The sequence below is a fragment of the Herpailurus yagouaroundi genome, unplaced genomic scaffold (genome assembly GCF_014898765.1).
Source record: "Herpailurus yagouaroundi ecotype Mexico unplaced genomic scaffold, PumYag 203, whole genome shotgun sequence".
Classification (NCBI taxonomy): domain Eukaryota; kingdom Metazoa; phylum Chordata; class Mammalia; order Carnivora; family Felidae; genus Herpailurus; species Herpailurus yagouaroundi.
In genome coordinates this window covers 34,104,717-34,129,864 of record NW_024412434.1, presented here as the reverse complement: position 1 = coordinate 34,129,864, position 25,148 = coordinate 34,104,717, and the positions used below count along the sequence as shown (strand labels likewise).

Here is a 25,148-nt window from a genome sequence, read left to right as displayed (position 1 = left end):
GGCTGTTCCAAGGACATGGCCTTGGATGGTGACACGGTGCTGGGAATATGACTGAACTCAGTTGGGGCCTCTCTATGATCTTTTAAGATCTGGTGGGCAGATGTGGGGATGCATTCGTCTGGCTGTCACCCAAGACAAGCCTCGAGGGGAATCCCCATGCTCCTTATAACTGCCACCTCCCTCACCCCCCTGGAGGGGCATCATCTTCCCTCGGGCCGCGCTGGGTTGCACCTGGGAAGCTCCCGGGAGGGTGTACACAACAGACACTATGCTCAGTAGAATAAGCCAGTCGCAGAAGGACAGACACCGTGTGATTCCACATGTGAGGTACGCGGAGTAGTCTAATCACAAAGACAGAAAGTGGAATGGGGGTCCTGGGGTTGGGGGCAGGGGAGTCAGTGCTTCATGGGGACGGAGCTCCGGTTTGGGAAGAAGAGGCAGTTCTGGAGGCGGATGGTGGGGAAGGGTGCACAGCAACGTGGACGTACTTAATGCAGCTGAACTGTGCACCTGAAGGTGGTCCGAGGGTAGGTTCTCAGTTAAAGTTGAATCATTTGGACATTATTTTGGGCTCTCTAGTTCGTCGGGTTCTCAACAGGGCTATGCTTGTCTGTCTGGAGGATCCTGTCTGGAGGTCCATCAGTCCATCTGGCTCCCCCCCCCCCCCCGGGGTCTGTTCTGAGCTTGTCAGTTCTTTGTCCCTTTAAGCAGAATGTTCCAGCACACAAGGACGAAGGCAAGAGCACTCACCAAGTTGCACACCTGCCTGCAGTTTTCTGTAAAATCACAGGTAAGCAGGAGGCGTGGGAGGAAGTCACATGTCACTTCAACAAGCTGACCACGAACAAATCCCATCATTTTGTGGCGCCTGTCACACACCCAGCCCTCAGCTCTGGCCCCATGGTCCCCGCACCAGCCCTGAGCAGTGGTTGGGCCTGCGTCCGAGCAAGCAGCGAGGTTTTCCTCCACAAAAACACTATCAGAGAATGAGTTTACTGAAGCAAACAGATGCTTCACTTCTAAGGAAAAGTATCTAGGATTCATTCCTTTTAAAATAACTTTCACTTTCTAATGAGACAGTGACTGAGTCTCTAATGAGACTGAGACAGTAAAAGGACAGCCACATGTGAAAGAATTAGGTGGTTGCCCTTGGCTTTACACGGACATGTGAAACATATTAAGATCCTGTCATCAAATGGCATCCAAACATTTTGTTATGGTGGTTATTTTGTTAACAGTGAGAGCAGGGTAACTTAGCAGGATATAAAGACACAGGCTGAATGAGTGGGCCAGGAAGAAAGAAAGAGGGTTTTCACAGGCCTGTGTTTTTCCACACCTACCAAAACACACTACTGGCCATTTAATTAAATAACATGGCATGTGTGTGTACATTAACACGATGAGGAGGGAAGAGAGGACAAGGAGGTGACGGGGTGCTCACCTAACGTGGGACAGCCAGCATTTCCTTCTGAGCAGTTCGTCTGAGGGAGCAGGTACAGTAAGAACAGAGGCCCCGCCCTTTGCGGGGGTTCTGCCGGACCCTTTCTCCTTCTCGAGGCCTGAGATCATGAGCACGCATGAGGGGGCCTTACCCTACCCCACAGAACTCCTACCAGCTGGCAGTGACGGACCCCCTGCACGGCATGCCCAGGAGGGGCTCAAGGCACTCTGGCCACGCGGGCTCACAGCTCACGACTAATCGGGAGACTGTGAACAACTTCTTCTGGAAAAAGAAACTGCAGGAGGCAGCTCCCTGCAGTGGGAGATTTCCCCCATGGAACAGGCAGGAAGTGAACTGAGTCCCTCGACTGTCAGAGAAGAAACACAGCGCTGGTAACACGGTGGCTGTGAGAACAGATGTCTGGTTTTAGGGCAGGGTGGCCAGATTTAGCATATAAAAATACAGGACGCTTGGTTAAATGTGAATTTCAGATCAACAATGATTTTTAGAGTACATGTCTATCCATGCATATTTGGGACATACTTGTCCTAAAAAAATTATTCCTCTTTTCTCTGAAATTCGAATCTAACTGGCTGTCCTGTATTTTATGTGCAACTCCAATTTACAGGATTTGGTGGTGGTCTTCAGGATAAGATTTAATGAATAAGCCCGTGGAACAAAAACTAGTCATTATGTTACTTATTTTTTATTTGTATTTAATTATTTAAATTTGGTCTTTACTGAAAAAAGACCACAGAACAGTTTCTCAGAAGAACCTAAAATGTTCTAGAAAAGTAAAGGAACATTTAATCAGAACTCAACAGTGTGTTGAATTGTGGAAGGGACCCAAAAATCTGTCCCAATCATTCAGAACTGGGTGGGAAGGGGAGGCCAGAAAGAGGGCGGGAACTGGCATGTTCCTCCGGAACTCCCTCCCTCGTGCTGGGGACGAGGGCCCAGGAGGTTCAGGGACTGGGTCTCAGGTCACACTTCCAGGTGGTGGCAGAACTGTGCCCAGATCTCAGTACCTCAGTCTGTGGTTCCTCCTTTTTCTCTCAGGATCTCCTGACGGGACAGCAGGTGTCAGAGCGGGGTGCAAAGAGCAGAAACAGCACTGGGTTTAAAAGGGGTACAGTCTCTAAGGGATGACGATGGGGGAAAGTAAACAAAGAAAGCAGTCGAGGGTAAGAGCCTGTCTCCCCCCTCTCCTGAAGTTTCCTTAGTGTGAGGCTGGGATGCTGCCCTGCCTCCCACACCTGCCCAGGGCCTCCTCAGTTATGGCTTTGGGGCTCTCTGCCTGCACACCCAGCCCAGAAGGAGATTTCGAGAGGCTGTGTGCACTGGGTTAGACTCTGAAGAGAGGAGAAGGAGACAAAAGGGAATAATGTCTTTTTTTTTTTTTTTAACGTTTATTTATTTTTGAGACAGAGAGAGACAGAGCATGAATGGGGGAGGGTCTGAGAGAGAGGGAGACACAGAATCCAAAACAGGGTCCAGGCTCTGAGCGGTCAGCAGAGAGCCCGACGCAGGGCTCGAACTCACGGACGGCGAGATTGTGACCTGAGCTGAAGTCGGCCGCTTAACTGACTGAGCCACCCAGGCGCCCCAGGAATAATGTCTTTTTAAGGAAGCCACAAACTCCAGAGAAGATTTTGGCCTTACAGGGTAGGTGTAGGCTGGAAATTCACCCCGAAATTACCATGTAAGGGACACTTTGCAAAGTGTGAACTCTTCTTTTTTTATCCAGTTATCTCCAGAGGTAAAGTCGTCTGATTTTCAAGTATACTCCGTAAGAAGTATTTCAGGAATGCACAAAACCCGCACCACAACTCTGATCAATTAAATCTTCGATTATGAAGCAGCCACTTAGTTGGCTAAACAATGAGTTCAAAGAGCGTGCGCCTGCCTGCAGACAGCCAGAAGCAGAAATAAGGGTGGACGATACACACTAGTAGGTGAAAAAGCCAATCTGTAACTACATATACAAGGTCCTATCTATCTATCTATCTATACTCCCGCAAGAACGATACGTTGTTTACACGGATGAAATTATTTGATCATCACAATGCTTCTACGATGTAGGTACCCTTGTTTCTGTGTGACACGCAGGGAACAGAACACAAAGAACACACGTGCTCAGGCTCACCTGCCATAAGGGGTGGCCACGAACCCAGGAGGCACAGGTCCTGCGTCCAATCGAACGGCAGGGAAACTATTGTGTCATCTGCTTCCAGGCAGAACCTCTGGGGTTAGTTCAGTCCACAAAGGGTCTGGGCAAGTCAGGTGCCCGGCACACCTCCCGGACAGCCATAGAGGGCCGTGGGACCAGAAATCAGAGATTCAGTAAGAAGTGTCATGTGAGGTTATGCGAAGAAGCTCACGCCAATCATACCAGGAGCCAATCAAAAGAAGGGTCTCATTCCAGCTGGTCTGTCTTCATCCAGCCCCCTCCTGCCACAGACTGAGTCACAAGCCCACCTGTGCACTTCTGTTCTGTGCCTACTTCCCACGGGATCCTGACCCTTGGTTAACCACTGACCAGGGATTAATGGACTATCCTTGCTTTCCTGAGACTTAGCACTTCAGGTTGGGAGGAGTAAGAAGGCTAAGAAAGCTTTATGATAACATTGTATCCATAAGATGAAACTCCTAAAACTATTACTTTAAGTGCTGAAAAAGATTCCTATCTCAAGTCTGCAAAATCCAAGTGCTTAAGGAAAGATCCAATTAGAGGTGACTGAGAGACCATGAATTCATCTTACATGAACATATTAGAAACAATATTTTAAAAACACTCATTTTTAAGTAGTCCCAAAGCCATGCCATCATTTCCCTTGTGCACAGTGGAACTGAATTTGTTCCAGAAGGAGGGGCAGGATTATCCTTGCCACTTGAGGCAAAAACGTTCTCCATGGTGACCTCCCAAACACACTGTGGTTCATAGAAAACAATGGGAATTAAAAACAGAGGCAGAGGAGCGCCTGGGGGGCTCAGCTGGGTAAATGTCCGACTTCAGCTCAGGTCATGATCTCACGGTCCGTGAGTTCGAGCCCCGCATCAGGCTCTGTGCTGACAGCTCAGAGCCTGGAGCCTGCTTCGGATTGTTGTCTCCCTCTCTCTGCCCTTCCCCTGCTTGTGCTCTCTCTCTCAAAACTAAACATTAAAAAAATCAAAATAAATAAAAAAATAGCCACAGAAAGTCCAGTACAAATCAAATCAATTTGGGAAATCTATTTGATCACAGGTTTCCACAATGTGGCTGTCCTTTGTCACCTGTCTTTCCATGTGTGCATATGAGAATGCAGTCTCTTTCTGGGGATACTGCACTTAACACGCTGACAGGCTAACCCTCTCCAAGTTAATTAGATCATAATTATGTAGGTGCCCTGGGGCTCCCAGTGAGTGTTCTAGAGCCGCAGGAAGAGTAATTAATCCCACAACTGAATCTTCATACAGTGGAAGTCAGGACAAGAGCCCCGTTTTTGTTTTTTTTTTTTTTTTACACTAATGGTGACAAGACAGAGAGTCAATATTTTCAAAGCTCTGTTTCACCTGCACCCCGCCGGGACCCCCGGTCACCCTGGTGCTGTGGCCCCACGGGTCCCTGGGAAGGTTGGCTTTACCACACCCACTCTGAGCACAGGGACACTGAGGTCACAGGGCCTGCCCAGAGGTGAACCCCGTTCACTCGGACCGCAGAGCCTCTCCGTCGCCATCAGCTGCAGCGCAGGGCACACGTGTTACATGTTGACAAAGGTCAGAAGTGAGGCTAGAGACTGCACGCTGGAGGACAGCTTCTCTAGGGAATATTCAGGGTTGATGGTGTTTGAATTGGACTGGACTTGAAAGTCGGGGGTTGGCGTGGAGACCGGAGGCCCCGGGGGCATGGCTCACCGCACAGGAGGAGAATCGGCCCGGGAGGCAGGAACCTGACAGGTGAGGGGGAGGTGCCACGGAGGTTTCCTGCTTCAGAGAAGCAGGGCCCAGGCGGCACCCTGACTGGCCCACAGCCTGGCTGAAAGGTCGATTACAGGTCACAGGTCGTGGGAAGTCGGCCCTCGGGAAGAGGCAGCGAAGGACCCCGAGAAAGCGCCCACAGGGAGGCTCCGGGGACAGGCCTCGCTGCAGGAGTGGCTCCGTCAGGTTCCAGGGCCGCTTGGCTTTGGTTTCCGGAAGTCAAACGCGGAAAGAGGGGCAGGGGAGCTAAGTCCAGCACAAAACTTTTGGGGTCTGAAGACCTCCCTCAGCTCTGGGCCACCTGTGTCTTTGGATGGCAGGGGAGAGAGGCGAGGACGTGAGACAGCGTCACTGGCGGGCGGGCGGCCAAACCAGAGCGACAAGTGTGCAGCCCTGGGCTCTCCTGGGAGCGGCCTGGGCAGGGCACACGCGGGCACCTCCGGTGCATCCTGACCCCGGCAGCCAGCTGGGCGCCCCGACACGAATCCACGTGACCACGGGCCACGGTGATCAGCAGCACCACCCAGTTCTCTCTGAAACGTACGACTGCCAGCAGGTTCACGAGGACGTTTCCTTCATTTTCAGATGACCTCGTCAGAGAAAAGCACCCGAGATTACAGGTCAGGACAGAAGTGTCCCTTAAGAGGCCGCCGGACTGACTCCAGGGTCGGAGAACCGGTAAGTCTCCACGGAGCGCTTCCTGCATCCGAGGTGCCCCCCACCCCCCTCAGCCACGCCCCCACTCCTGATTCCACTCATGTTGCCTCATGGCACGTTTCCTCCACGAAAAGGTATGCCGAGGACCTCGGAAGGCAAGGTCACGGGCACCGCAGGGAGTGCCTACCGTTGTGCTCTTCTCCAGGAAAGAAAACTCAGCCCCCGAGTCCCACCACCCCCGATGCTCTGGGACCCGTGGACACAAGGTGACAGCCTCTGCTCTGATGGCTCCGTGACTGCAGGCCACCCTCCTGGGGGAAAGGGCTGTGGTTTGACCCAGGTGTTTGCTCCCCGTGTGTTTCAAGCTCCAGGCCACACGCAAAACGGCACGTTACTCAAACAGGGATTCTTGGACGAGCCCCCGTCCAAGAAGGTATAAGAGGCATAATATCACAATATTATTTCCAGGTTACTTTTCTAGGGGGGATAGTCGATTTGTCCTAAAGCCCAGAAGTTACTACGTGAAAATGTGTATGTGCCCCTGGAGCAAGTTACGTGAACGCCTCAAAGCCAAGTTTCTGAACCATGAAGATGCTCCAGATGAGACTTCGTGGCGGGGTAGCCGGCGAGGGGCAGTGGGCACGTGCTAGTCTCTGCCCTCGGCCTCCGGGAGGGGCCTCCGCCAGAGGGCTCTAACCTTGGTGCCCCTTGAACAGAAGGGTCTGAAACGAGGGCCCCGGGCGCCAGGTGGGACGTGGCTGGCTGAACACAGGTGGTGCCTCCCAACATCAGCCCATTGCGATCGCACGTGGGGGGCTGACTGTGCCCAACAGGAGAGTTTCGTCTGTGTCCCCAGCCCCCATCTCCTGGATGCCGGCCACCCTACTCCCCAAACTGTGCTCAGCAGGCACAGCCCAACATCCATGGGGCACAAGCCCTGTTGGGAATGCCCATGAGAGTCGGGGTGGTCCTCTCCAGGCTGGCTGGCGCGTGCACGGGCGGCCCCTCAGTCTCCACAAGCCCGCTCCCAACACACCCACACGACGACTCTGTGTTCCTCCAGGAGCACGCCCAGGCCACCAGCTGTGACCATGAACTCCATTCTTCCCACTGTTGTACAGCACGAGGACACACATTCGTAGGCAAGGGAAGGAGACACGCAGCCTCTGGCCATCACCACACATCCATCGGCCCCCACTGGTCATTTATGGGTCACACCCGTATGAGGTCTACACTCACTGGTCCCAGTGCAACAATGACCGGGCATGTCCGTTGTTACCAAAAAGAAACCGTCTATTTGAGGGGGAGTCTGTAGGAAAGACAGCGCATCCTCCTCCTGGCTGGGGAGGAAATTCTCGGGAAGGTCCTCACCTTGCTTCCACGCCCCCCACTGCCCCCTCCCCGTCTGAGGCAAACTTACAAAGGACCCCCTTTCATTTCTGCTCAAGGCTGCTTGGGAAGCTGCACAGAAGGTAACTTCAGTCCTGTTTTAATTTTCCACAGAAACGTCTTCACAAAAAATTACAATTCAGGTAAAGAAACGTGGGCGGAGCACTGGGGACTTGAAAAGGTGTGACTCTGTCCCCAGCCAGAATGGTAAAGGAAGAGCAGCATGTGTGGTCACCCCCCCCCCCCCGCCCCCACCCCCGCTGCAGACCTCAGGGTCCAGGCACAGAGTCGCCTGCCCCGCGGGAACAGAGCACAAGTGGAGGGATGCCGCGGCTCAGGCTGGCCCAGCTCTCCTGCCTGGCCCGGGGCCACCATGCTCAGATAGGACGGACACCGAGCTCCTTCCCCCCTCGACAGCCCTGCACGCGGGGCCATCAAGACACAACCCGGAAGCACATCGTACCTGTCGTGCCTCAGAGCTCGCATGTCAACGTACACGGTGGTTGGGTCAGGTCCCGAGGTCCCCTGCAAGCAAGGAGACGGTGCGGTTAGCTCAAGTTTGTGCGGGAGGAACTGGGGCTGTGCTTCCTACCAGTTAGCAAGCATTTCTTTGCTAAAATCTCAAACTAAAAGCACTAAATGCACAATTCCCTCCAAGATGCCTGCTAACTTCCAGTCTGATAACCTCACTTCTGAAAGGAACATCTTACTAGGATTATGCTGGACTTTCACACAGCTGAACTATCAGTCACATTTACAAAAATAAGAAGGAAAAGACACGTGCCACACGTCTTGCCCAACGGAAAAGGGCTGGAACTGCCCAGACGTCTGGCTAGCAGGCTGTCAGGGATAGGAAGCCTCGTTTGCTGAGAAGTTCCTACCACAGGCACCCCAAAAGAGGCATTTTTAGAGGTCAGGATGTTGAAGCAGAACACATGACATGAACTCACAGCTCGAGAAGGAAACCCTGCTTGTGCCTTGGCTCTCCTCCAGCAGAGGGAGGTCATCTTTGTCTGGGACATAGGTCAGGGAGGCCGTGTGTGTGTGTGTCAACAGCCCAGTGAGCCCGGGAGCACCCTGTGAACTGAGCTATCTAACACAGGGGGGTCCACAGATCTTCTCTCGGCACCGTGAATCCCTCCACAACATGCTGGGTTGACTTCTCACCAGCGATTTCTATGTAAGAGCTACGTAATCAAAGCTATATTACAAACCCAAATTCTACCTCTGTTTTCTTGGGAAGGCAATGTGATACCTTGGGTAGAAAAAGATGGGGCCCGAAACACGTTTCCAAAAAGTGCCACAGCCCTCACAACTTATTTGAAGAAGTATGCTAAAATTCCCCAGCGGCAAATCTTAACCATGTGCCGCACAACACTAAGGTAAAGACACCTCCGTTAAAACGTGCTGCTCCTGCCCCTCCTGGTCACGGTCTCCCCCCGCGGACATGGGGAGCAGCACACGCAGCCGGCCTCGGCAGGAGCTTCCACCCCGTGTGATGCAGACCTGGGACTCCCCGGGGGAGCCGTGTCACAGACCGGCGCTGGGTGGGGAAGGGCTCTGACGTTCTGAGTAATGCAGAACACAGTGCCACCGAAGGCCGATTCAGAAGCAAACAAGTCAGGAAACGGGTCACTAAACACAGGAAGTGGAGCAAAACGGACAGAACCCCCAAACCGCAGGGAAACCACTGACTGTGCACACGGAAGTGTCTGTCGCGAGTGCGCGACGTTCGAAGAGGTCAGGGAGAGCAGGTCATGCCGGGTGCCAGTCCTCCGCCCGCGGCCCGCACACCCCAGCCAGGCTCCGCACTCCACTTCTGGTCTGTCCCACTGCTGGAAGCTGACCAGACGGCGGGGAGGGGGGCACTGGTGTGGACGTACAGGAAGGTCCCCTACCTGCTCGGCCGCCTTCCACAGCCTGTGGGGCTACAGCAGCAGGGCGGGAACAAGAAGAAAGGAGAGAACGCCACACCAACAGGACCACAGGGAAGCGACACACAGACACGCAGACAGAACAACCCAACAATTAAAATGGGATGAGGAAGGGGGGGTGGGGAGGAGAACGCAAAAAGCAGGGAACAAAGTAAAAAGAAGATCAAAAACAATGTCAAATATGGAAATCGTTAAAATCAATCACTGTACCATTAAAGGCTAAAGGAAAAAAAAAGAAAAAAATCTTAGATGTCAACATACCCACAGAGCAACGGAAGAGAGCCACAGAATGACTGACTGATCATGGACACACAGACCCGAGTAGTTTCTTTCATACATGAGGTCGATGGTATTACCAGACAGTTTAATTTTATGGTGCTCTAAGCTTCTTTTCTTTTCTGAGGCAATTGGAAATATGAATCTTACTGGCCCAATCTGTTGAACGTTCCCTCACTGAAACACAGTTGCCCCTTGAACAGCACGGGTCTAAACTAAGCAGGGTAGCTTCCATGCGGGCTGCTTCAGAGAAATACAGGGCAGTGCTGCTAATGTATTTCCTTTCCCCTCATGAACGCTTTTGCTTCTCTAGCTTGCTTTACTGCAAGAATACGGTATATAATACCCATAACACACAAAATAGGTGTTAATTGGCTGTCTATGGTATCACCAAGGCTTCTGGTCAACAGCAGGCTATTAGTAAATTTGGGGGGAGTCCGAAGTTCTGTGAATTTTCCACTGTGCGGGGGTCTGCACCCCTAAGCCCCCACGTTGTTCAAGGTCCACTGCAGCCCTAAGTCTCCTAAGACAATCACGAAGGAGAGCCTGGACACGTTTACATCTAAAATCAGGGTGCCTAGCCCTGCTCATCCACAAGGCAGGATGCAAGAGGCCAAAGTACGCTTGAAGCATGAAGGAACCAAGCACCAGGCTTGCACAGGGTCCAGGTCAGCTGTCTGATGAGGGTTTTCCCAGGACCCTGGGGCAACCCCTCAAAGACACTGCCTTCCATTTGTCTCTCATCTTCCATGATTTTGGTGCCTGCCTCTACCCCTTTTAAATGAGCTACACTGGCATGACAGAAACACTCCAGAAAGCGCCTAGAGTCAGCTCCCGGAGTGCCACGTGTTTCCCCAGGTGACCGAGGGGTCTGATCCGATGTGCCCAGAAGCACAGAGTGGACACCATCCCACGAGCACTGCGCTGACGTACAGCCACTGGCGCCAACCCCACCCCGCAACCACCACTTCTGGCCGGACTCCATGACAGCAGCGATAAAAAGTAGTCATCAGCTGGGTTTCCTGGGCTGTGGGCAGTGGCACACAAAGCCAGACTGGAAAGCTATCACCGCTCAACACGGAGGCGGGGCGAGCCTAGAAAAACAGCAACGGTTCCAGGTTTAAAACAAGGGCTCCCTGCTCCTGTCACTGCCTCCCACCGGTATCTACGGCTGCTGCCTTCTTGACAGGGAGCTGACGTAGGACACGAAGAAAGAACCAGGTAAAGGCATGTGCGCTTCAAAGGAACCCAGGACTTGGGATCTATTCCAGCCGAATGCAATGTTTTAAATAAATCCCTTCACGATTCCTTGAATCGCAAACATATTTTTTTTTATTCTCAAGTTAGTGAACATACAGTGCAGTCTTGGCTTCAGGAGGAGAACCCAGTGATTCACCTCTTACGTATGACACCCAGTGCTCACCCCAGCAAGTGCCCTCCTTCATGCCCATCACCGAGTTAGCCCATCCCTCACCCCCCCATCAACCCCAAGTTTGTTCTCCGTATTTAAGAGTCTAACTGGAGCAAAATAAGCCCATATTCCCTCTAAATTATTTTAATTCACAGATTTTGTTGCGATGGCTCAAGGCAGTATTTCGGAGAACAATACATATGACTAGGAATGAATTTTCCAACTTGTATAAGCACAGAGGGAACAACTCAGCACCAGGAGCAAAAGCGGTGTACTACATCAACGAGGGCTATGGGAAGGAATAGGTAAAGGGTTAGTATATAGGGGTTTCCAAACTTCAAAAGCCCTAAGGTACACAACTTCGAGATTTCAAGATACGTATGAGGGACTGTACATCTAGCAAAGTTTCCTCACTGCCACAAAATTAATTTCACTTTGCCAAAGGATGCAAGCTGGAGCTTTAAGGAGATCCCAAATGGGTAAAAGTGCCCTCAAGAATTTAGAGATCATCAAGCAGAAAGCACCAGCAGGAAAGAAAATGCACCCATTCCAATCGAGCTTATTCAGAAATGAAAACAAAGCATGTTTAAATCTTAAGTTATATTAATCAGGAAAAAGGACTCACTCTAAGGTTCCACTGTACAATAGACATGTCATGTACAGACATATTCATACTAAAAATCATTTTTTCTAGAGGTACAGTTATCAGTCAGGCATTAAGCACTAATTGAACAAATGAGTTCTATCTCAATGTCAGCTAAAGATATACAGACTCACACCCTGAACAAAACCCGAACAAGGAACTTACTTTGAATGCTTCAGCCAGGCAGCGCTTAACTGATAAGCAACTCACACACCACAGTTAGCACAATCTAATATTAGCACACAGCCCCTTAAAGCTGAAAGTAATAAATTCCTTAAAGCCTAAGGAATAAATTGCTCACTGGAAATGTGTGGAACAGTCACAATTCCAAAGCACTGATGTTGGGCATATCTACTGTGCTGCGTGTCGGAGGAAGTTTTCCATAAACGGAGGTCATGGAAGGCAGGTTCCCGGCGTGGGTTCCGGGGAGCATGCAGGGGCATCTGAGCACAGCACAGGGGCTCATCATGGCCACTCTGCCAGCTGCATTTGGAGTAGGGTTCCTGCCTGCAGGACCCCAGCCAGGATGTTTGGCCCTCCAAGCAAATCTGTGTATTAACAGTGATTTCTTCAACATTTTAATTGAGGTATAATTTACACAGAACAAAATACACAGGTTTTTTTCATATTTGGTTACGTGAATTCTGACAACTGTAATACACCCCTGTAACTACCACCCCAGGCAGTGTATACAAATTCCCTCACTCCATACCCTGAGAGGCTGCAGCTTTGAGATTTCTAACACCAGAGACTAGTTTAACCTGTCATTGGACTTCATACAAAGTAATACAGTGTGCACTGAGTCTTGCTTCTTTCACTGAACATGAGGATTCTGGAATCCTCCATTGCACCAGCAGCTCACTCCTCCAAGTTCTGGGCGACGTATCACGTGAGTGTGTCCTCTATCACACATTCTTGTATCCTACTACCGCTGAACATTTGGGTTATTTCCAGTTCCGGGCTGTCATGAAAAAGCTTATACAAATGTATTTGTACAAATATGTTTGTAGACGTGTTTTAGTATCTTTTGGGCGCGCACGGAGACATGCTGGCTCACGGGGCTGAAATGCACTTATAAAAATCGCTCGATGTGTCTCCAACCAGCAATGAATAAGGATTCTAGTTGGTTCGCAGCTTTACCAACATTTAGTGCTGTCAGCCTTTTGGATTTTAATTATTCTAGGAGGTGAGAAATGGAATCACCAATTTTTTTTTTTTTTTTGGTAGTGAAAAATCACAATTTCAATTGAATACGGCATGTTATGCTTTGACTCGTTTCCTTTTTCTTCGAGGTAGGAAGGACTTCAGGAATTACACAGAGTATGGAATGCTTCCCAGATCCACAGGTCACCCCGCAGGGGCTGTGCTCACCGGTTTGGTATTGTCCTGATTTTAGAGCATGTGCTGTCTACATAAGCACACCACGGGGTTGTAATCCGCACTTTCCTGATGACTACAGATGCTGACCATGTTCTATGCACTCATTGGTCCTTTGTACAGCTCCTTCTGTGAAGTGCTCATTTGAGCCTTTTGCTGCTTATTTTAATAGGTTTCCTTTTTGTTGTTGTAGTTTTTAAAATATATAAACACAAGTCCTTTGTCAGATATGTTATTACAAATACACTTTCCCAGTCTGTATTTCTTCTATTAATTTTCTTTAATATATTAAAATTAATTTTAACTTTGATAAAGTCCAGTAAATTTCCTTTTATGCTTAGTGTTTTGTGCCCCAAGAAATCTTTCTATATCCCACATCATAGTCTTTTTGTATCTCCTTGAAGCGTTATTCTAATTTTTAAACATTTATTCATTTTTGAGAGAGCCTGAGTGGGGGAGGGGCAGAGAGAGACAGAATTCGGAACAGGCTCCAGGCTCTGCACTGTCAGCACAGAGCCCAATGTGGGGCTCGAACTCACTAACTGTGACTTGACCCAAAGTCGGATGCCTAATCAACTGAGCCACTCAGGCGCCCCTGGAAGCTGTGTTCTACAAGTTTCATTACGGACGTTCATGTCTATGATCCACCTAGAGCTGAATTTCATGTATTGTCCGAGAAAGGGATTGAGGTTACTCATACCCATATAAATCTTCAGTCGTTCCAGGGCCATTGGTCAAAAAACCTTTTCTTTCCCTATTCAGTGGACTTGGTAACATGGTGGGTCTATTTCTGGATTCTTTTTTTTTTTTTTTTTTCAGGTTACTTTGTTTTTGTTGTTTTGCTTTTCCCTACAGGTCTCCCTCGATGCCACTATCACATTGTGTCGATCACCACAGCTTTAGAGCGAGTTTTGAAATCAGATAGGTAAGTCCTTCCAACACTGTTCTTTTTCAAGACTGGTTATCCTGTTTTGCAATTCTGTAACAGCTTTAGAACCATTTTGTCACTTTCTTCAGGAAAGCCTTCTTAGATTTTGATGAGACTGATCAATTTTGGAGGGCAAAAAGTCATCTTAAAAATACTGAGTCTCCCACCCCATGAATATGGCGCATCCATTCATTTATTAGAATTTCATTTCTTCCAGCAATACTTTGTGATTTTAGTGTACACCTTTAAGTGTGCCTTTCATTCTTAAGTACTTGCGGTTTTGGGTATTACTATAAATGGCATTTTAAAAATTTCATTCTCTGGTTGTTCATTGCCACTCTATAGAAATACTGTATTTTTGTTGTATTTTAAATGCAGTATAGTTAACATATAGTGTTATATTAGTTTCAGGTGTACAATACAGTGATTCAACAGTTTCACACAATACCTGGTGCCCATCACAAGTGCATCCTTAATCCCCGTCACCCACCCCCACCTCCCCTCTGATAACCGTCAGACGCTCTCTCTATAGTTAAGAGTCAGTGTTTTGGGGGGAACCTGGGTGGCTCAGTCAGTTAAGGGTCTGACTCTTGATTTTCGCGCAGGTTGTGATTTCAGGTTGATGGGATCGAGCCCTGAGTCAGGCTCTGCACTGAGCACAGAGATTGCTTGAGATCCTCTCTCTCCCTGCTATCCCTCCCCTGCACTCTTTCTCTCTCTCAAAATAAAATTCTGTGTTCTGGGTTGTCTTTTCCCTCCCCTCGCCATGTTAGTTTGTTTCTTAAATTCCACATATGGATGAAATCGTATGGTATGTGTCTTTCACTGACTTATTTCAGTTAGAATACCCTCCAGGATCCAACCATGTTGCTGCAAATGTCAAGATTTCATTCCTTTTTATGGCTAGTATTCCACTGTGTGTGTGTATGTACATATATACCACATATTATCTTCTTTATTCATCTACTAACGGACACTTGAGCTGTTCCCATATTTTGGCTACTGTAAATAACACTGCCATAAACATCAGGACGCATAGAAATACAATTTTTTATGTCTAAACTTAAAAAGATTATTTTTTAATTTACATCCAAGTTAGTTACCGTACAGGGCAACAATGATTTCAGGAGTAGATTCCTTAATGCCCCTTACCCATTTAGCCCATCCCCCCTCCCACAACCCCTCTAGCAACTCTCTGCTTGTTCTCTGTATTTAAGAGTCTCTTGTGTTTTGTCCCCCTCCCTATTTTATATTATTTTTGCTTCCCTTCCCTTATGTTCATCTGTTTTGTCTCTTAAAGTCCTTATATGAGTGAACTCATATATCTGTCCTTCTCTAATTTCACTTAGCATAACACCTTCTAGTTCCATCCACATAGACGCAAATGGCAAGTTTCATTCTTTTTGATTGCCGAGTAGTACCCCATTGTGTGTGTGTGTGTGTGTGTGTGTGTGTGTGTATACATATCACATCTTCATCCGTCAATGGACATGTGGGCTCTTTCCATACTTTGGCTATTGTTGATAGTGCTGCTATAAACATGGGGGTGCGTGTGTCCCTTTGAAACAGCACACTGCATCCTGTGGATAAATGCCTAGTAGTGCAATTACTGGGTCATAGAGTAGTTCTATTTTTAGTTTTTCGAGGAACCTCCAGACAGTTTTCCAGAGTGGCTGCACTAGCTTGCATTCCCACCAACAATGCAAAAGAGATCCTCTTTCTCCACATCCTTGCCAACATCTGTTGTTGCCTGAGTTGTTAATGTTGCCATTCTGACAGATGTGAGGTAGTATCTCATTGTGGTTTTGATGTGTATTTCCCTGATGATGAATGATGTTCAGCATTTTTTCATGTGTCAGTTGGCCACCTGGATGTCTTCTTTAGAGAAGTGTCTATTCATGTCTTTTGACTATTTCTTCACCGGATTATTTGTTTTTTGGGTGTTTGATAAGTTCTTTATAGATTTTGGCTACTAACCCTTTATCTGATATGTTGTTTTATCAGATATGTCTTCTCCCATTTCATTGGTTGCCTTTTAGTTTCGCTGGTTGTTTCCTTCGCTGTGCAGAAGCTTTTTACTTTGACGAGGTCCCAATAGTTCATTTTTACTTTGTTTTCCCTTGCCTCTGGAGATGTGTTGAATAAGAAATTGCTGTGGCCAAGGTCAAAGAGGTTTTTGACTGCTTTCTCCTCAAGGATTTTGATGGCTTCCCATCTTACATTTAGGTCTTTCATCCATTTTGAGTTATTTTTGTGTATGGTGTAAGAAAGTGGTCCAGGTTCATTTTTCTGCACGTTGCTGTCCAGTTTTCCCAGCACCACTTTCTGAAGAGACTGTCTTTATTCCATTTGATATTAGTTCCTGCTTTATCAAAGATTAGTTGGTCATACATTTGTGGGTCCATTTCTGGGTTCTCTATTCTGTTCCATTGATCTGAGTGTCTGCTTCGGTGCCATGTATAAATTTTATTTTGTGTCTTTGTAACTTCACACACTAGCAATTGTAGTTTTGTAGTTCCATGGGAGTTTTTACATTCACTATCCAGCAGTCTGAAAAAAAACAAACTTTAGCTCTCCACTTCCAGGGTTTGGGTTTTTTATGCCTTATCACATTGGCTAGGACTTCTAATACAATGCTAACGTTCCTGATTTTAGGGGAAAAGCTCTCAAAGTGGACCACTGAGTATGAGGTTCCAGCTTTTTTATGTTTTAGCTCAGATTGAATAATTTTCTCAGATTGTCTTCCTAGTTATCCCATGAATGAGCACTGAATTCTATCAAACGCATTTCCTGCATCTATGGATACATCATACTATATTATTTTTCTCCTTCATTCTGTTAATATGAATCACACTGTTTTTAAATGATAAAGCAACTGTGTATTCCTGAGCTACAACATGTTTGGTTAGGATGCACTTTTAACTTAAAAAAAATGCTTATTTTGAGAGAGAGGGAGGGAGAGAACGAACAGGGGAAGGGGGGAGAGAGAGAATGAATATCCCAGACTCCAAACTCAGCACAGAGCCCAATGTGGGGCCCATGACCCAAGCCAAAATCAAGAGTTGGATGCTAGACTGACTGAGCAACCCAGGTACTCCTGATGTACTACTCTTTGTATATGTTGCTGCATTTAATATGCTAGTATTTTGTTGAGAATTTCTTTCATGTGGGATACTGGCCTGGATTTTACTTTCTGGGAATTTTTTTTAATGTTTGTTTATTCTTGAGAGACAAAGTGAGACAGAGCATGAGCGGGGGAGGGGCGGTGAGAGAGGGAGACACAGAATCTGAAGCAGACTCCAGGCTCTGAGCTGTCAGCACAGAACCTGATGCAGGGCTCAAACCCATGGACTACAAGATCATGACCTGAGCTGAAGTTGGATACCTAACCAACGGAGTCACCCAGGCACCCCACTTTGAGAATTTTTGTCAGATACTGGTATTTAGGTTATGCTCCTTTCATAAAACATGTTGGACAGTGTTCCATTTTCTTCTTTTCTGAACAAGTTTTTCTAGGATTGGTATTTTTTCTGTGAAATCATCTGAGCCTAGACATTCTTTTTTTCTCTCTCTCTCTCTCCTGTCAAGGTTTTGGATTGTAGATTCACTTTCTTTCTTGTATATACTAAATTACCTTCTTATAATTACCTTCTCCATCCCTGCAGTATTCTCTGTTTTGAAATTAATATTGCTAGATAATCACATAGCCACTTCAGCTCTCCTTTAAGGTTAGTATGGTACAACTTTTCTGTCCTTTTCCCTTTAATCTATTTGTGTTTAAAACGTGTTTGTCTCTCTGCCAAAAATAAATAAGCATTAAAAAATTTTTTTAAAAAAGGGAGCACCTGGGTGGCTCAGTTGGTTGAGCATCAGACTTTGGCTCAGGTCATGATCTCGCAGTCTGTGATTTCGAGCCCCGCGGCGGGCTCTGTGCTGACAGCTCAGAGCCTGGAGCCTGCTTCCGATTCTGTGTCTCCCTCTCTCTCTGACCTTCCCCCACTCATGCTCTCTCTGTCAAAAATAAATAAACATTAAAAAAAATTTAAAACGTGTTTGTTGTAGGCTACATATAGCTAGGTTTTGCTCTTTAAAAATCCAATATCATGATCTCTGCATCTTACTTGGGGTGTTTAGACCATTTATATTTATTGAATCACTAACGTGGTCAAGTTTAAATCCATCTTTTTTTATTAATTCCATCTATATTTTTGCCCTTCTTTTCAGACTTGTTTTGTATTTAGTATTGCTTTATAGGTGCATTTTATCTCCCTTGTTGGCTTATTAGTTTATTACCTGCTTAAAGAAAACAAAATTCATGGTCACTTTTGGGTTTATGGCACACACCTTTACCACAGCCTACCTTCAAGTGATATTATGCCACTTTATGTATGGTATAGAAACCCTGTGACCTTATACTTCCATTTCTCCCTTCCCAACCTCTGGACAGTTGTCATACTGATTTTCACATATGATAAATTACCATTTCTGTATAAGCCATCGATAATCTTCTAAAGAGATTTAAGCAGTGCTAAAAGTCTTATATGTTTACCAATGCAGCTGCCATTTCCAACACTACTCATTTGTTGTACGGATCCATATTTCAATCTGGTATCATTTCTTTTCTGAAAGGATTTTAATATGTCTTCCTGCGTGGGGATGCTGATGGTAAGTCCTCAGCTTTTTTTCCTGTGGCTAAAAAAAGTAGTTAGCCTGTGTTCTTGAAAGATATACCCACTGAGTGTAAAATTCTAGGTTCATAGTTCTTTTCTTTCTGTAAAGATGTCCTCTACTGTCTTTTTCACATCATTTCCGATAAGGAATATGAAATGATCCCTATCATTGTTCCTTTGTACGCAACTTGCCTTTTCCCCCCATCTGGAGGCTTTTAAGATATTCCCTGTAACACTGGTTTTGAGCAACGTAAGCAGTTTCCTTCATGTTATATTGGAGGTAGCTGAGCTTTGAGATTTGTTCCATCAAAATTAAAATAGTTCTTCATATATTTTTTTCTGGGTACAGACTCCTTCTTCCTCTTTTGGGGACTCCAAGCTTTTTATATTAAGTCACCTAAAATTATCCCACAGTTCACTGATGTTCTTACCATTAATTTTTTTCTATGTTTTATTTTGCAAAGTTTCCATTGCTATGTCTTCAAGTTCACCAATACTTTCTTCTGCCATCGATTCCATCATTATATTTTTCATCCCAAATATTGTAGTTTTCCTTTCTAGAAGTTCAATTGGCTTTTTCCCCCTCTTTAACATTCCATGACTCTTCTTAACTTTTTGAATATCTGGAACATAGTTAAAATAACTCTTTTAGTGTCCTTGTCTGTAAATTTAACATCTGCATCAGTTTACTTCAGTTTTGATTGACTATTCTCTCTCCTCACTGTGGTATTTACCTGTTTTGTGTAATTTTTAATAGTATATCAGACATTTATTAAATTTGACCTTCCTGGGTGCTGGGTATTTTTTTTAATCCCTATAAATCTTCTTGAGCTTTGTTCTAAGTTAAATTACTTGGAAAGAGCTTGATCTTCCTGGTTCTTGCTTTAAATATCTGTTAGGTGGGACCTGACCAGTGCCTCATGAATTATGAGATTCTCAGTGTAGCTGCTGGGAACAAGCAGTATTCACTACAGTCCTTTTGGCTGGTTCTTTCATGGTTTTGAGTACTTTTATAACAGGATTGATGCTGATTGGTGTTCAGAGGGATACTTGAGGATGCTCTACAAACACTTGAGGCAGGTCCTCTGTGAATCCCCAGAGCTCTCCGTGTCTCTCTCCTCTGCAGCACCCTGTCCTGTTACCTGTAGCCACCTTTGTCTCCTCAGACTCAGCTCCATCTCTCCACTCAAAGAGCTCACCAGGCTCTGTCTTCCCTCAGCCCTTGTCTATTGTGCCCTGGAAGCTGTCTCAAACCAGTGACCTGGAGAAATCACAGGGCTAACCTTGCTTCTCTCAAGGCTTTTCCTTCTTTGTTCCCTGGTATCTAGTGTCATGCTTCGTGTATTTGACCATTGTTTGCTTGTTTCAGGAGAGAGGATACATCTGGACCCTGCTATTCCATCTTGGCCAATAGAAGAAATCCCCATCCCTATTACATGTACTTTCCCCCCTCCCTCACTCCTGATCTCTCAGATATATTTAGGTATAATCTGCATGCAATAAAATTCATCCTTAAGTTTACAGGTTGATTGAGTTTAGCCAAGATATAGTCATGTAACCACCATCACAGGACACAGAAAAGTTTCATCACCCCAAAAGTCCCTCCTGCCTCTCTGCAGTAAATTCCTTCCCCTGGCCCTCAACACCTGGCAACACTGATCTGATAGTTGTGCCTACAGTTTTGCCTTATCCAGGATATCATGTAAACACACTCAAACTCATACAGTATGCAGACCTCTGTGTCTGGCTTCCCTCACCCAGAAAATTGTTCATGAGGTCCATGCTGTTCCCTGCAGGAGTCTATTCCTCCCATTCAATAATAGAACAATGACAGTAATGATGATGATGATGATGATGATGATGATATGTTGCTGCATAAACAGACTACAACCTGCCCCTTTTCCTCAGGTAATAGATATGTAGCTGTTTCCAGGTCTTGATGATTATGAACGAAGCTGCTATACACGTTGTGTGTAAGCCCTGAAGAGGATGTACACTGTCACTCCTCTTGGGTGAACATCCAGGAGAGAACTGCTGGGTCATATGGGAAGTCCATGTGCAACCATACAAGAAACTTACAAACTGTTCTCCAAAGTTGCTGCACTGTCCCACACCCCAACCGTGATGCACAAAGACTTCAAAAATTGCCCCAGCCCTTGCCAGCACGTGATATTATTCTCTCTTCTCCTAGTGATCAGTATTGGTAGCAGTTTGCCAAATTTATTTTTGTAAAGAATCAATTTTTAATTGTACTGAGTTTTCCATTTGTCTGTTTTCTATTTAATTCATTTCCACATTTTTATTTTCTGTTTTCAACTTTGGGTTTTAATTTTTTTCTCTTCCCTAGAGTTTTTAAGGTAGAAGCTTAAATAGATTTTAAACTCTCCTCTTCCCTAACACAAACATTTACTGCTGAACACTTCTTTAGGTGCAACCAACAAAATTTGTATATTTTCATTAACAATCCTTTTAAAGTGTTTCCTAATTTTTCGCATGACTTCTCTAATTCATGGCTTATTCATAAGTGTGCTAATTTCCAAATATTTCAGGATTTTCTGGCCATCTTCCTATTATTGATTACTAGTTCAATTACATCACAGAGAATATACTCAGTGATTACAGTCTTTTAATATTCATTGAAAATTGTTCTCTAGTCTTTCTCGGAGAATTTTTCAGGTTTGAAAGAAATGTCAACTCCACAGATGCGGGTGTCTGAGTCTGCTTGGGCTGCCATAACAAAATACCACAGACTGTGTGCCTTAACAGAAACTTATTTCCTCATGGTTCTGGAAGCTACAAGTCAGAGACCAAGGAACCGGCAAGGTTGTGTTCTGGTGAGTGCGCTCTTCCAGACTTGCTGACAGCTGCCTTCTTGCTGTGTTCACGTGGCTTTTCCTCACTGTGTGTGCAGGAGGGTGTAAGCCCTGAGTTCCCTCCCTCTTGTAAGGACACCGACCCTATTAGATTAACTCCCCACCTCTAATGACCTCCTTCAGCCTTTATTACCTTTTGCGGGCCCTCTGTTTAAAGTCATAACGGGGTTAAGGCTTTAACATGTGAATTTTGTGGGGTTACAATCCAGTCCATAGAAGTTGAGTACAGTGTTCTTAAACTTCCGTTACATGTTAGGCCACAGTGTTGTTAAAATCTTCTACGTGCTGATTTTTAATGGGAGAGAGATGTAAAGTCTTCAATTATGACTCTGAATTTATCTCCCTTCCCTCTGAATTCTGTCAGTTTTGTTTCACGTATTTTGAAGCTCAGTTTTTGGGTGCATATGCATTTAGGATTTTCGTTTTACTGGTGAATTGACCCTTTAACTATCACGAAATGGACACCTGTTCACTTTTTGGTAACCTTTATGTCTAACACATTGTTTTTTGTTTTGTTTTAAATTCAAGTTAGTTAACATACAGTGTGGTATCTGGTTTCTGGAGTAGAACCCAGTGATCATCTCCTACATATGACACCCAGTGCTCATCCCAGCAAGTGCCCTTCTTAGCACCCATCACCCATTTAGCCCATCCTTCCACCCACCTCCCCTCCAGCAACCCTGGGTTTGTTCTCTGTAGTTAAGCGTCCCTTACGGTTTGCTTCCCTCTCTGTTATTATCTTGTTTTTCCTTCCCTCCCCCTCTTCCTGCACCCCCCCCCCCCACCATGTTCATCTGTTTTGTTTCGTCTTTCGCAGACTTTGTGTTTACTTTCAATCTGTCAATACCCTCAAAGTTACGGTGTGCTTCTTGGAACTACATACAGCTCAATCTTTTTAGCCTGACAATCTCTGCCTTTTAACTGGCCTACTTAATTTACATTTAATGTAACTGTTGATGTAACTGTTTCCTGGTCCCTTTTGTTTTTGTTCCTCCTTTCTTCCTTCCCCCCGCCCCCCAACCGGCACAGAGTATTTTGGGTATAGCGTTTTATCTGCTCTATTGACCACTTTTAGATGTTGAGGTAGACATTAAAAGTTGCATAATTTATCACAACCCACCTTCACATAAGATTGCGTTATGACAATGAACAGCAGCGTATTTCTGTCTGCCTCCCTGCCTGCCCCGAGGTTTGTTGCCCCATGTGCTGCTTCTACTCAGGCTCAGAGGCCTCAACTGTCTTTTTGTGCATTGGGTAGTTAATAGTCTTTAAAGAAATGTAAGGTGTTTACATATCTATCCAGTGATAGAAAAAAGATCAAACATTTACCTGTGTTTACCTTTCCAAGCATTCTTCCCTTCCTCCTAGGAGGAGGTCTGAGCTGCCTCGTGTGATTGCTCTACCTGAGCACCTCAGCCACACTTTGCTGAGATGATGTCCCTCCGCTTTGCGCTGTCTACAGAATCTGTTTTCTTCCCAAGAGGCACTTTCACTGGATAAACGGTTTTAGCACTTTAAAGATAGCACTCCACTGGATTCTGACTTGTATTGTTTCTGTCTTTTCTTGTCCTTTGTGCATTTTATAGCTGCTTTAACACCATCTCTAATGTTGGCATTTGATGAGGATGCGACCAGGTGTGTTTTTACTTACTTGGAGCTCACGGAGATGTTGAGTCTGTAGGTTGACACCTCTCATCAGTCCTCACCATTATGTATTCAAACTGCTCTTTGTCCCATTTCCCTCCCCTGCTGGGATCAGACTACATGGAGTCAGACAACCTGAGGTCACCCCAGAGATCTCAGAGACCGGTCCATTTTGTATCTTTCCTTTTCTCCTTGTCTTTCAACTTGGGAGAGTGTCTACTGATTGGACCTGAAGTTTACTCACTGGCCCTCTCCCCTGCTGCTGGAACCATATGGAATCTTCTGTTCCTATGTCTGCAGCTTACATTTCTAGCATTTCCATTTGCTTTTTTGTAGTTTCTGTCTTTTGGTGATCTCTTCACGCCAGGTGTATACCTTTTCAATTAGATCCTTTAACATACATTTCATAGTTATTTTAGAGCTGCTGGTAATTCCAGCATGTCTGCTCTACTGACCATTTCTTCTTATGGCCACATACTAGATTTCCTTTTCTTTCTGTATGTCTTTTGGTTTTTTACTGTAAGGCAAGCATTGCATTCAAAAGACCAGTGGAGACTGAAGTAACAAACATGCTACTCCTGGAAAGGGCACACTCTTCTCTGACCTCGTCTGGGTGTCTCAGTGAGTATGCTGCAGGTGGTCTGGGCTCTCCCAACAGCTCCAGTGAGGTGCCATTCAATGCTGGCTTCATGACAGGGCAGGACCAAGAGTTGGAATCTGAGACTCTGAACACCAGCTTTTTGCCTGATGAGGTGGTTCTCCCTTCTGTCCAGCCTCTCCCCAGCTGTCTCCATTCTGGAGCCCAACGTCCAGCCTTTGGAAGGCAAATGTGCCGTGTCTGGTGAAGGCCCAGGGGGCTGAGAGGCACGTGCTCCTGACACACCTCCATCTTCAGAGTACAAGAGTACTGCACCCAGCAGCGTGGGGCTGCCCAAAGGAAGGTACTCGATTCCTGCTCTCTGCTCAGCCCTCAGTCCCTCTGCTTCCCACCCACGGAAGGCCCACAGCCTCTCAGAGGAAATGGTTTCCCTTCCAGGGCCCCTCCTGAGGCTTCAGAATCCTGCTGCTTTGCTTTTACTGGAGGCCTGAAGAACCTTAGATGATTCTCTCGGCTCTCCTGCCCTGCAGACCCCTCTGGACAGGGCTGGTGCAGGGATGCAGAGTGACGGAGCCGTGCTCCTTGGGATTTTCACCCTCCTCCCCACACCACATGCCGCATCAGCGCTCTGGCTGGTCTCTCTGGCGAATTCCTCCTGCCGCTCCTGTGCCAGGATGAAAACTTGGGTCTCTTCTCTCCACAGAGGACTTCGGTTCATTGACGCTTCTGGAAACTTCAGCTCTCTGATGGATCATAAAACCTTTTAACTTGTATATATTAACCGGATTTTTTTAATTGTTAGGGTTGGAATGTGACTTCTACAGCCTAGTAAAAAATGGAAGCCCAGACTTCTTTTTAATAAATGTCTCTTTTACTAACATCAAGCAGAGCCAGTTTCTGTGGTTGGTATTAAGCATTTGATTGAATCAGAAATTGGTATCAGGAGTGGCCGCAGTGAGAGACCGGCAGGGAAATGAGTGGGTCTGTTAGGGCCAGAGGTAGTGAAAATCTAGCTCACGTGCCAGGCCAGACTGTGGCAGTCCGTGCCGCGTACTGACTAACCAGTTAAGTAGCTAACTTTCACCAAGGTCAGCAAACCCACGTGCAGAGAAGAAGCCTGCCTGCTTTTGCAGAATTTCCCAGGAACACAGCCATGACCGTTGGCTCCCATGCCACCTGCTTCTGCTTGGAGCTATGCTGGCAGAGCAGGGCTGTGCAGACTGGCCATATGGGCCACAGGCCCAGGCTGCCTGCTCTCAACCCTGCAAGACAAAGTGCTATGAAGCCTTCAGGACAGACGGCTGCCAGTCCCCCCAGCGTGAAAGCATGCAGACTGGGAAGCAGGGTGGC

At 46.4% G+C, this 25,148-nt stretch overlaps 1 protein-coding gene across 5 annotated transcripts in view; it reads right to left on the bottom strand.

Annotated features, from left to right (window-relative positions):
* Nucleotides 1-25,148, bottom strand: part of DIP2C (disco interacting protein 2 homolog C) — a 322,639-nt gene that overhangs the window by 20,837 nt on the left and 276,654 nt on the right. For 2 of the 5 annotated variants that reach the window (XM_040451581.1, XM_040451579.1), the window contains exons 33-34: nucleotides 9,343-9,372; nucleotides 7,908-7,969 (exon numbers count right to left, since the gene is read on the bottom strand). In XM_040451581.1, the coding sequence (XP_040307515.1) occupies nucleotides 7,908-7,969; nucleotides 9,343-9,372 (92 nt within the window). Of the gene's footprint in view, nucleotides 1-7,907; nucleotides 7,970-9,342; nucleotides 9,373-17,996; nucleotides 19,307-25,148 lie in introns of those variants that run through there. The other 3 variants (XM_040451580.1, XM_040451582.1, XM_040451583.1) reach the window with 2 other exon arrangements.